This window comes from Ptychodera flava, chromosome 2 (assembly GCF_041260155.1).
Source record: "Ptychodera flava strain L36383 chromosome 2, AS_Pfla_20210202, whole genome shotgun sequence".
Lineage (NCBI taxonomy): Eukaryota > Metazoa > Hemichordata > Enteropneusta > Ptychoderidae > Ptychodera > Ptychodera flava.
The window spans coordinates 17,248,876-17,262,655 of NC_091929.1; the positions used below are offsets into that span (position 1 = coordinate 17,248,876).

At 36.2% G+C, this 13,780-nt stretch overlaps 1 protein-coding gene across 2 annotated transcripts in view; it reads right to left on the minus strand.

Annotated features, from left to right (window-relative positions):
- Positions 1 to 3,706: 3,706 nt before the first annotated feature.
- Positions 3,707 to 13,780, minus strand: part of LOC139115899 (V-type proton ATPase subunit E-like) — a 340,813-nt gene continuing 330,739 nt past the window's right edge. Inside the window, exons 5-11 of one of the 2 annotated variants that reach the window (XM_070678329.1) lie at positions 13,551 to 13,645; positions 12,614 to 12,701; positions 10,737 to 10,907; positions 10,097 to 10,182; positions 8,657 to 8,858; positions 6,819 to 6,929; positions 3,707 to 4,462 (exon numbers count right to left, since the gene is read on the minus strand). In XM_070678329.1, the coding sequence (XP_070534430.1) occupies positions 12,659 to 12,701; positions 13,551 to 13,645 (138 nt within the window). In that variant the 3' untranslated portion in view covers positions 3,707 to 4,462; positions 6,819 to 6,929; positions 8,657 to 8,858; ... (1 more) ...; positions 10,737 to 10,907; positions 12,614 to 12,658. Of the gene's footprint in view, positions 4,463 to 6,818; positions 6,930 to 8,609; positions 8,859 to 10,096; positions 10,183 to 10,736; positions 10,908 to 12,613; positions 12,702 to 13,550; positions 13,646 to 13,780 lie in introns of those variants that run through there. The other variant, XM_070678322.1, reaches the window with a different exon arrangement.

Sequence of the window (13,780 nt, forward strand, 5' to 3'; positions counted from 1 at the left end):
AGCTGTGATATAGTTTTTAACAGGATAAGCATAGACAGTGACTAGAAAATTCATAATGGCAATGTTTTGTTGAAATTCAAATAGGAATTACCCTTGTGTTGATTGTCTTACCCTGTGTGCATTGATGATTTCTTTGAAAAGTTCTCTTCAACAAGGAAGATATGAATCGTCCTGTTCGCACGGCTTAATAAGGAAGGCACACAATACTCTTCCGAGCCTGCCCTGCATCTTTGGCAAGCAAGCATCCAAGAAAAGATCGAAAAGGCACGTTCAATAAAATAATTACAATCTTTGTGTTTATGATGACCAAGTGGCCATGGGACCGATGATGCATCTAGTTTTACGTAGAACTAGAAAATTTCGACACAGTTTTGTGATAAAGCGTTACAACCACTGAAATTGCTGTCTTGATATATATTATTGGCTTTTGATACAATAGTTTTCAAACATAGCGTACTAATAAAGTGAAAGCGTTTGTGTATTTGGCCTTATGTTGAACACAACAATTAGTCACGAAACTTTACCATAGACTGATTTTCACGGTCTACTTCAATCACAGGCAATGCCTCGGGGCCTCGCGTATTGTCTTTGTCCTAACACGATTGGAACTATTTGGGATAGGTGGATTTTCATATTTTTCAAATTTCCCAAAAGTGTTAGGTGCCGTAGAGCTGATTGCTGCAATAATACAAATCACTCATAAAAACAAATGTGTCATAACATAAAGGAAAGAAGCTGGATCTGACGACGAGTGTTGATGTAACTGGAACTTATTTATTGAATACGGAACCATGACTACGCCTGACGGCGCAGTCAACGATACATGAATCTGCCTGTGTGTCAGTCGGACCAAGTTAGTTTGTCCTCTGTTGAGTCTTGGTCACTCCACAGAGGAGTGACCGTGGTCCAAGTTCAAATGTGTAATGAAAAAGAAAAGCAGATGAGATTAAATTTGTAGATTAAAACGGCATTACTTCACCATCCAATTATCCAAATGAGTTCTTATCATGTCAATATTACAAACTACTCATAAAAACAAGTGTATAATGTAAAAAAGTAGATAAGACTACATCTGTTGATTAAATCGACATTAATTCACCATCCAATTATCCTAAACTAAGTTTGTTCCAATCGGGTTGTCCTGTACCTTGCCCGCGTTGTCTTTAATTGCGTGTCCGATGAAGAGTCGGCGTTTGCTGAAAATTAAAAGCACCACTGTTCGGAAACTTTACATCAAAATCAGTGTTTCTTATTCCATACGTTTTGTAGATCATATAGTTGAGTGGTGCACAAACAACAATTTGAGCCGAACACTAAAAAAATAACAAGAAAAGCACGTTCGTTGACTTCCCATAGTAATGTGTCATTTCCCGTTAATTGTAAGACTTCAACGTTTTCTCACTTAATTATACCAAATGGGATTTAAAACCCTTCCCTTTCGAAATCAAGAATAAAAATAAATGATCGCTACGCAAATTTTTGTTTCAGAGAAAAATAATCCAAATAGTTACCGAAACTTGAAATTCAAAATTACCGCTTTCTCTGTTAACTTTGCTGTGAAAATGTAAAATTTTCGATTTCGATTCCGCGAAACTAAAATTAATAAAATGAAGCCCCCTCCCCCAATGGTAGGCTAAAAGACTATTGTGACAATCTGAGAGTCCGAAGATCTATCCCCAATTCAGGGGCATTCCACCTTAAGTTATTGACAAGTTTCCTTGTTACGGTCAACCTTTTACAAAAAATAAACACAGTAAGCGTTACATCAATTGTCAGGAAAGCATGAACAGCCACCGCGTTTTCTCTAAGTTGTGAAATTTAGGGCTTAAGCAAAATGCCACAATACAAAGATAGTGAAGAGAGCACCGTTTCATCACGCAAACCCGTATAAATAATTTACAATTGGTTATTTAATGCCAGGTTGTCTGTTGGGAGACCAGCCCTGCTCAACATTTACGAAACACACCTAGAGAGGGCGCTGTTAGATACGGAGCGAGAAGCCGGTGCAAAATACTCTGCTGCATGTTGACGGGTCAACACCCCTTGGGGTCCCATCGAAAAACGTTTTGGTATTCTCTTTATGGAAAAATCGTTAAACACTGGTTGACTTTTCATCTCAAATACAACCTGAAATATGGGCTGACTACACAGCAATATCCATATGCTCGTCTGCGGTAACTTTCACATGGAGTAGAATCCCTGAATAAAGTCTCTAATAATTGGTTACTCTTCAAAAATCTATGGAAAGATGTTTTCTAGTCTGGCGTCACAGCCTCGTATGAAATATTAGGAATATTTTGAACCAAAAAACAAGCCAAACTTTCAGATGGGAAGTTGGTCAAACGAAGATCATTCTTGACATCAAATGTTATGTAAAAGTTGTATTTAATGAGAAGAAATTAAATAGCTAACAAAATAATTACATTATATCACACTTCCTTGAAAGTGAACTCGACCAGGAAAGGCAACAAAAAAGTAAAAAATAAGAGAAATATTGGTTCAATAAAAATAAGCACAGACAAGGCACAAATGGGCAACATTTTAGATACAACTATGAAAATGCCCATTTGGTAAACAGTTCTTGTGCAACAGTTCACGAAGAGTTTTGACCTAGCAGTAGTACAGAACTTTGATCAGACCACAGGGAACAGTGAACAAGTTCATCTCAGATTGGAAGGGTCTTGTCCAAGAAGATATACTTTCTTGTTGCTATTTTAAAATTTTGGCTGTGATACTCCTCATAAAGATTAATTCATACTTCCACATTTTGGTTTCCAGGGCTTAGTGCAGGTTTTGTAAAAAGTTAATCTGTATCTCATTCATTGTATCTGTATTTGTCCTGTGATAACTGTCACTTTTATCACTGTTTCAACTTCTATTTTCTGATACGTTTGGTTGTTCAATGCCTCAGCAAGTAAGGATATTAAAGTTACTAATCTGTAGACGGAATTATCACCAAATTTAATTGTGATAAAGTCAACAACAACAACAACACCAGCAAGGGTATACCTGCTCCAGCAAGTGCTTGCAGGCAATCAAATCTATCAGATTAAAGAAGCAGTATAGTGATAAAACTGCAGTTATCACAAGATCAATACATGACAAAATGAAGGAGTTAAAAAGGAAATCTGTACAAAATCTTCACATGTGCTGAGGCCATCCCCCTCTGTGTCCCCAAGGACAGACCTAAATGCTGTTCCCTGTGTTGCAACACACAAGAACTTTAAATGTTTTAAATGTTTATTAAATGTTTCCAAGGAGAACAGCATGGACAGTGGACAACTATGCAGAGCGTCTTGGATGCCAAAAACACCACAAATTACACTTGAGCTAGATCTCAATTCACAACTGGGAAGAAAATGTTCCAATGAACTTCTGCTGACAAGACATGCAACGTTACAACAAGTGTGCTTTTATGAGAAAGAACCTGATAAATAATTCATGATCACATCTATTCATGCAAATATTATGTACAAACCATACAAAACAAGCACTACATTTGTTTTGTCAACATACAATAGAAATGCTACAGTTAAATGACTCTCATGCTGCCAGTATTGCTGCCACTTTGCTGATCTACAACTTGTGGTGGCTTATTTTTAAAGCTCTTGATGTAAGAACAATTTCAACAGTTTTGTTTATTTTGAAAATCAAAAAGTTTGTTTTTCCCATAAGTTAACTAAGGGAGAGCTGCCATTTTGAATTTAAAAATATCAGTAAATGTTGGGTAATTTGTTTGTCTAGTAACTTGCTTTGCATGGTTGCCCTAGATTTTTATTCTTGGTTTAGTAACAGAATTGTTGAGTTTGAGCCAAAGTTTTCAGTCTTTCACGTTCAAGGGCTATACTACTTTAAACTTACACTAAACTTACATATATATTTTTCCTAGCCACTACATTTTGTAAAAGTTAACATCTCATAATTCTATCGTGTCCATCTGTCACAGTTCATTTAGCTATTAATAGATAAAATTGCTGGATATGTAAATATTAGACATAAAATGACAAATGTTTGCAGTTTTACATTAAGTTAAAGTTACCATTACATACATACATATGACATTTCTATATGGGGCTTAAACTGGTAGATTATAAAATATTATGTAAATGATCAGTGTACACGAAATATAATAAATCTATATTGATTGCTAACTTTCCAAACTCTAGTCCAGACAAACTTACAAACCAAAACCTATTCAACATTAGTAGATATGATTGCTACCTGGGTATGGTTGCAGCAGTACCAGATATGCATGGTACTTTGGTTTGTAAACATACGGTATCTCTATAGGACAGACTTTCTATTATTGAAATACCGGTACTGTGACTTGGTGTCAAAGCTGCGATGAGTTCAGGATGGATTGGTAAATCAAATATGACTGGTTTGTCAATGGGTCTGTATCTGAGGGTGCATGTCGATGCATTGATGTAAGTTGTGTAGCCATCGGATGTCATTCCGTAACCTGTCCAACAAAATATACGGTAAAGGGTTATTACACCTGGTCCAAACTATTGATGGTGCAAATGAAGTGGTCTGATTGGTATAGACTTGAAAATAACCATGCTATATTTGTGATATAGCATGGTTGTAACACACATGAGCTCTCAGCTGGAGACAAATTCCTATTTTGACCTTCCATGCCAGAATTGAAATATACTGTTATGATATGACAGCAATAAACCACCTCAGCAACAGATATACCACTCAGTTTTGACCAATGTGCTTCATATATATGCACTCGCTTTTGATAGTGATTATTATATTATGAACTGGTTAAAATCTTGTGGTATACCGTACTGTCACTTGGTGTGAACTATTGCTGAAACATACCGTGTATGTATGTCAAATGACAATTGGTTTGAAAGTAGTGGAGAAAAGTTTCCATGATTTTAATAAATACTGATAATTTAAGCTTTATTGCATCACGCAAAACTTTAAACTGTCAGAAACTGACGAAACACAAACTTTTGCAGACTTCTCATGGAAAGAAATGGAAATTTTCCAGTTGTTATTCTGGCAGACAAAAACTTTTGAAATGAATTCCATAAAGAAAATTTCAAAGAAGTGATTCTGACAAACACAAAAGTTTGTATGGATGGTCCTCCAAAGATGTTTTCATTGTAAAACTTTTGAAAGAGTGTGAGCTTACTAGCATGTTAATTTTTACATGTATGCCAAATGTTTTATAGATGACTTAAATCAGCATATTTGGTCTTTGTTCGTAGTCTATGGTATGACAAGCTCTGCTGCCATGTGGTGAATATCTTTCTGTGATGGCCTTATAATACTCCAAAGAAGTAATACTAAAACAAACTTCTTTCAACAAATATATAAATTCACAAATGAACCATTCCTTGTATGTCTGATGTGGCACTGAATAACTTTTATCTGCAACATTTACATGGCTAACCCCTCACAGCTGAACCTGCCAACAGAAATTTCAGGATCAAGGAGATTTAAAAGGTGTACCAGAAAACTCACCCATTACAAGAGAGTAAACAGCAATTTGACACGTCAAATAAATAATTCTATTTTACATGATGTTATGACAATTATTACATATGTACCATAGTTTACTTGCATCGAGGCACTCGTGTACTACGGCAGTGCAATATAAAAACGTTAGGTCATTTCTTTATGTTCATGAGTATTTACCAATTTCAACCTGAAACTACTTTTGTTTATAAACACAAAAATTGTGTACAAGATTTCATTTCACTTTGATTCGGTGCTAGTTATCGTAAAATGGATGACATTACCGATAAAACCTACGACACAGAAAATTGCATTTACTTATTGCAGTGTGAGGATGATTTTTATTATCTGGAAGGGCACTTTGTTGTCAGTGAAGCAAAAACATTGACGACAGGCGATATCAGTGCAGCTACAGTTACATGTGGTTCAATACATGGTGGGCACAGTGGCCATGCATGGCCATGGCTGCCACCGTGTATCAAACCATACGTAACTGTGGGGGCAGTGGAGCCAATTGAAAAGTTAACATTTTCAGAGACGTTTTTGCCAGTAGATTTCTCATCGAACATTCCCTGTTATCAATCTTTTAAGAATATTTAGAACATCATTTTTTGCATTCAGTTCACTCTGTGTTTGTGTGTCCTACACGCTACTGATAACCAGTGAGCGCTTATGTGCTGTGATGGAGACTGAAATAAGATTGTTCGACAAGTTACGTTTGCCGTATCTTACTCTTGAAGTTCCTGTAAAAATCTTTAAGGTTTTATTTGCATCGATCATTTAGAATAATTTCAAGCTCAAAATGTGCAAAGTTCTCTTCATTTGACAATCTATGGCTTGTGTAAAGTTGTGACATATGTGTAAGTGATTGCGAGCAGAATTCAAGCTCTCCGACGTTCCTCTGAGGTCATCCTTGATAAACAAGTAAACGATAGTTTATACAATCAAAATACAGGGTGTGGCGGCGTTGACCAATGAAAAGTGAAAGCTGATTCAATGCCTCAATACAGCGATGTCAATGTTATATAACTTCGCAGAGTTGAGCTGAAGCTTATGAAATCACGTTAAAGGATTTGACAGACAAGTAGCGCGCACGACTAAACATTGATTCTCTCGATGCATGATGCAAATAAAAGATAGAACATATGTAATAATCACAGAACTCCATGACCTGTGAGTGCAAGTGCGCCGAAATAGCTGTATTTGCACTGTTGCTGTGGTGTATTCGGCTGTCCTTTCACTTGCAACTGCTGCAGCACTCGTGCAAATACCGCTTATATGGCGCACTTGCACTCACAGGTCATGGGGCTCTGTCATATAATCCAACATAAGTACATTCATACCTTCATGTATGTGTCCAAAGATATGATATTTTGGTTTCACTCGTTTCTGAATTGTATTCAGTAATTCCATACAGCCAGCTCTCTGCTCTGACATGGTTTTATCTCCATGACCTTCAAAAAATAATACTGAGAACAGAATATAAATAATCCATTAACATCTAAGAATGTACCGGTATATATGTATTTCTAAGCATAGATAGAAGGAATTACACTTTTTTGCATGTGTGTCAATAATCGCTACATAAATACCTGTCTTTGCATGGGTACAAATTGGACATTCTCTGAGGACACAAATATAATATGAACTTGTTTTCCCCCAAAATATAATGACAGTATTACAGGTATCAAAAGTTACTGCGATTGGTGCTTTAAACAATAGGTTCACCCTAATGTCTGGCCTAGCTTGGCTTGATGCATGGCTCCCACATGATCGAAAGTGAAATAACTGTTGCTCATATAACGTTTGATACAGATGTCAGGTACATTCATTGAAAAAACAAAAAGTGTTTCAGAAATACAGTACCATAGTTTATGAAAATTGACGCTTTGAAGAAATTCATGGCGCATATGCAGCAGACTTTTGAAATGTTTGCATTTTTACAAAATGAACACAAACACACATTACTTACCCAGTGGAGGTCCGTCTGTAATTAAAATATCAATTCCTTCAGGAATTTTGTTCCATACCTCCAACATCGGTAGACCCCTTGGAAGGTTAAAACTCCAATCAAAAATTCTGGCTGCCTTGATGGTAAAAATGTTAGAAAAAGGTAGACAAACTATAAACATCAAACATCCAGTTGGAATATGCATTACTAGGAATCAATACTGTAATAAGTACATGTATCTTTGTTACTGAACTATTGTAACATGTGATGACATTTACTGCTGGTGACAGAAGTTTGGACTAACTTTATTACACTGTCATTTACAAATGTATGTATAGTTGCATGTGGTGGTTTGAGTCCTTGACACATGATTTCAGAGTTTTATCAAAACAGAGGCACTAGCAAAGTCATACTTACTCTACATGTACCGGTACATAACAAAGGGGAAATATTTTCTGGTATTTCGTTAGAAGTGTTTTATGTTTTCCTTGTGACAAAATACATGTGTAAACGCAGATCTATCTAGAGCCAAAGTCGATAATTGCTTTTCAGTGCCTAGTGATCAGATGTGTAACATGGTTTTTACATATCTGATTATTAGGCAGTGAAAAGCATTTATCAACTACGACTCTCAAGAGATTTGCATTTACACATTATTATTATGTCTTTTGTCTAAAGGAAACATAACACACTACTATACCAAATAATATTTTTCCCTTCATTATGTACAAGGTACAGTAAATATTACTTTGCCATAATCTCTCTAGACTATGGATTTGCTAACTGAACAAACAATTGTCAGGTAGGGAGTATATGTACCGGGGTAGGTGTATCTTGCATAGTACACTTTGTTTGCATTTCAGAAATTCAAGTAAAGTTGTATCTTCACACTTGAAGTCATTCATGATCTCTTCCAGGCTGTCTGTTGTAGTATGTGTACTCTAAATGCACTCACTGTTACAGTTTTCAGACACTCCTAATATCATATAGCCATTGGTCATATGCTTTCTCTCTGGCACTATTACTTTTTAGTGCTTCCTCACGGTTTTACTCACAAATTGTCATCCATCACTGTAACTAGTCATAATTAGAAGCAAAACTGTTTCTTAAAACAAATGCATATTTGTAAATGATTATAAAACAGTTACTGTATTACTTTGATATCACTACATATTTTTGAATGCCAATACAATAGTGAGCATTTGGTTTGACAGTTTATTCAAGACTTACCATGGTGAACCATAGATTCTGAATCCCAGAACATTGGTTTCTGAATCTTCCAAGTAAGTACAGTTGGTAAGTTTCAAATACATATCTTTCAGTTCACTTTCATCATATCTCTGCATGCACTGCCAAGATTTGATTGTAATGGGGTCAAAGGACAATTCATGATTACCAGCGATGACAATCTTGTGTTTGTATGGTAGTGTGCCTGTGAAGATAATGTAATAAATGACAGAAGTGCTCAGATGAAGTGGAGAATATTTTTGTTTTGTTCATTAAAATCACTTGACCTCTCCCATTGATTAGAGGATGAGTTATGCTAACTTTTGTGGATTTTATCATTATTTTTGTTTTTTATGTCAACTACAATGTCTTGCTCTTGCTCTGCAATTCTTTCTTATGCATTAATTTGGCAACACACAACCACCTATGTACCGTATCTTGCCTTTTCCTCAAGGTGAATTTTTGAAGACATTTCCTTGCGTTGTCTGAACCAATATTATGGCTCTGATTTTTACTGGAAGAGCAGCTTTTCTGACAACACTTGCCCTAACATGTGACATGATAAAAAATGTGGCTCTATATTGGAATGAATCTGGTTGGGTGTTATCAAATAAGGATTGAACATAGGTTTTATAATCATAACCTGATGTGAAAAGTGCAACTCTGCAGTAAAATGCTGTAGTGTACTGATTTGCAACCTTGCTGCTAGATACCTCAGACTCATAGTATGTACCACAGACTAGTACTAAAGCCCTTGACCTTTTCAGGATATTTGACAAAGTACTGCTTGTGAGTGTTGATGCTGGGCTTTGGTAGTCGTATCATCATATACTTCTGCCAAAAGCTGATCCTCACTGATCAACATATCATCTGACATCACAGTTGGAGGGTCAGGTGTTGATGAGACACTTCCATAGACACACTCAGACTGATGTATTTGTTGATCAGACTTATCTGTTTCTTTGTCACTGGTACTTCATTTAATGATTCTATCACTCTAGTGCTTTCTTCTCCACTTATTACACTCGGACACAAATGTTTCCCTACTGTAAAATGCCTCTACTGTATATATTTGACGTTTCAAAGGATTGGCATTCAAATTCAAAATATGTAATCCTTTTTTTTTTTCGCTTGTTTCCGATGGTAACTCCAACCAGTGCTGGTTATGACATGTTCCAACAATCAATTTGAACTCTTCTCAGTGTCTGACCTTGGGCTTTATGTACAGGTACTGTCAAGGCAAAGGCCAATTGTGGTGGGAACGGTTTCCTGTGTGCCATGTTTTTCTTTGAAATTAGACAGTGTACACTGTGATTGTATCGTCCAATAGCAATATTGTCCAATAGATGGAAATAGATCTCCCTCCAGAGCTACTATCTGACCACATTGCCTATTGATGAGATTATTAGAAAGATTGACAGTCAATATGACTGGTGCACCTACCTTGAAATGTAAGGCTGAAGGTACTCGACTCTTTCTAAGGAAACTTACATCGCCATGATCCTCACTCTTGTCAATAACAGCTTCTGCTATAAAAATATTTTGCATGATATGGTCACAATTTTGTCTTAAAATATGAGGTGACTAGGACCTGACATTAACAAATTCCACTTTGCCCATGTTAAATCACTTCTGTCAAGATTGTGGTCTGCACAATGGTAATGCAACACATAGTAGCTATGCCACCTATTGCAGTACAGTTAATGCTATCATAATTGGACAGTCGTTGAAATCCAGGGGAAATCTGTCTGATGCAGGCATTGCAACCACTTAGCCATTTAACTTCAATGTCAGAGCAAGGAAAAGGAAATGACAATGATTCACAATGTAAAGATAATATACTTGGTAAAGGTGTCATTGAAAATAGTTTGCCCTGGACAGATTTTCTGATTGGGGAAGACAGGAGGATTCTTTTTTTTTAAATCTGAATCACAGACAGAATATTGTCAATTTAAAATCTGACATACTGTGTACTGAAATCAAGAAGAAAATCCACATTTAATACTATAATAGGCATGATTGGGTGATTACAATTTTACAAGACTAGTGTATTCTACTGCCATAATAATTTAAGTAATCATACCTGGCATAGCTAACACGTCTGAATTGCACCGATCCACATCATATCTAAGTGAAAACAATCTAACAGGTTCCTCTCCTGGAGGCAATGGTCTGTGTAAGCGTCCTACAAGAGATGTTGTTTCTCCTGATGCATATCCCATGGCAAGTTCATTTACTGCATTGATTAAATCATCTACAAATAAATTCAAACAAGTTTTTTGTTGAGTGTTCATCCACTCCCTATATGCTAACACAGGTTGTATAGCAATATGTACATATCTAGCTGTCATCTGGCAGACTGACAGGCCACGTTGTCCTTGCCTAATATACAATGACAGTGAATAATATGAATAAAATGTAATGTTCTTGAATAGATAGGTCAATCTACAGCATGTTGAAACATCAAATATTCCACTTCCTAATACAGGTTGTATGTGTACATATCTAGTCGTCGTCTGTTATCTGTCCGACTGACAGAGACGATGTCACCCTTGCTTGATATACAATGACAGCAAATAATATGAATGAATGTACCTGTAATATTGTGGATAGTTGAGTCAATCTGCATTAAATAAATTGCTCATTTGACCCCCAGTTTCTGTCACTTGAGTTGTCAGGTTGTGTTTCTGTTTGTCTTCTATGACTGAGCGTTTGATAAATTGCTGTTATTGCAGGAATCTAGCCAGAGTATGAGATTGTTTGATACATATTTTATTCATGGTCATCAATCATTTGGGGAGGGGCCAAAATACCAAAGTGGTCATCCTTCTTGCATTATATCACTTCTGACGGAGTAAAGTTTTCTTGTGGATTATTTGTATGCATTATGTTGTTGAGAGAAAATATAAATGAACAATTCATGCTAAATAGTTGTTATAAATGAAAGCATGATGCATGGTGCATTAGACACCCCGCTTTAAAATGGAATGAGCCATTGGATGATTGCTAGATTGAGTCTCTTAATCGCTTATAAACAGGAAGACTCAGCATGTGACTGATTGTGTATCTGTACATACCGGTATGAGTGTTGGCAATATTTTCATTTTGTATATGTAAAAGAAATCACAAATGTATGATGCACAGTAAAGGTATTAGGAAAATACCACAAAGTATGCACTTGGACAGAGCATTGTGGTTTGCCCTCAGCTTTACATTGGCTGATACACTATATGCTGATGTCCTTGTGTATACTTTGTGGTATTTTCCTAATAATCTCATAATATAACCATAACCAGTAAATTGATATTGTAAGACTAAAGGTATCAGCATATTACTGTATGTATGTAAAACACCTACATACATACAGTACTTAATTCATCACTGCAAAGATTACGCACCCCTCGGCCTCATACCAGACATTTACTATGAAAACCAAATGGAAGTGTGTTAGAGAAACACAATGACCTGACACTGACATTTAAACATGTCAAAATGATTTAGAGTACAAAACAAATCAATTTGATATGCTACTGTAACTTTGATTTACGCAAGAAAACTAAAATGCGTGGGTGTCTGGTAACCGACCTAACTCAGACATTTTTCGTCTGCATTTTCTGAAACTCACATTTGTTTCTATTTTATGCCTCAATAATAAGAAACCAATCACACCAGTGACCAGTACACAAACCTTTGAGTCCATTCAGAAATTTCAGAACGTTTTGGCCCAGTAGCCATGCACTGGTATTTGTAATAGGTAAATTGTCTTGTATTAATGAAAGCTTTCCTGAGTGAGTGGCGTGTCAGTTTGGACAGAGCTTATACCCTTCGTATCTCTCAAACATTTGTCCCTCCAAGTCCTCTCTCTTTCAACACTCTATCTTACCCTCACTAGAACATTTACCTCAAGCAACCCTTCTTGCACTGCCCCCATAATTCCCCCATCTTCAACAGTCAACTTACCTGTTTACTGATAAGTTCAAGTCTACTTTCTAGAGTACTTTCAACTCAGATCTTTCCATGCTGTGCAAGCAACACTACACCACCAGATCTGTGTGGAAATTTGAGAAAATTAGTACAATTGGAAAGTATTTGGTCTTTTCCTTGACTTGTCAACACTCACATGATGCATATTAGCTTATTATGAAAACATCATTACATCAATGTTCTCAACAGCCTTGAAAATTAGATGGATGGATAATTTGCATAACAATATATAATTTGAATATGTTTTCATGACAATACATTCTTTTGTTTGGTTATTAACATATGAATAGATTGTTCAAAAACAGAGAGATGGCCAACCAATCATCACAATCAGTGTGCCCTCTAAGGGAAGGTGAAAAAAAATTTTGAGTCGAATTGAAGAAAACTTGATTTGCTGTGCGTTACGGCATTCATGAAAATGGTTTTAACTAAAAGTCAGCAGTTGGAAGTATAGCGCCCTCTATGGTCGTATGTCTTTCTCGATTCTTGGTACTCTGGTGTGAGTCAATGAGAAGACAATGAAAACAACAGTGGCTGTCTGTTTCTCCATCGATCGATCAGCAAGAGAAGTTAACTATCGGCACGTAATATCACTGCGGAGACTTACAGAAATGACATATTCAGATATTTTTTTGCCCAAAAACTACAGGGAAACATGTTATCTGTGTAGATTATGAATCTGCTTAGCATTTCTAATCATTGGCAAGCTTTTTACAGCTGTGTCAGTGACACGTCAGATTACTTGTAATTTAAATGCACCAGGTTGGTTTTCCCTGCGTCATGATGCGATCATCCTTTTGTGGTTAAATCTGAAATATTACTCGTTGCTAGGTTACATTTTAAAGAGTAAGTCAATTTGAACAATACATAAAAGACATGGATGAAGATATTTCTAAGAAGTGATTGAACTTACATATCACTGTCCAAGAAGTTTTCTTTATCTATTGATACATCAACAGATTTCTTTGTTTCTTTCTTGTAAGCTTCAATACACTGAGGTAGTACACTCTGTAGAGAGAAAACAGAGACCAATTGTTTTGTTTATTCACAACCTGGCTGGAAAATGTTTCTTACTCATTTTATCAGTAAATCCCTATTTGTACTGTTACTCTGAGTCATGACATATACATGTAGGTATCTGGT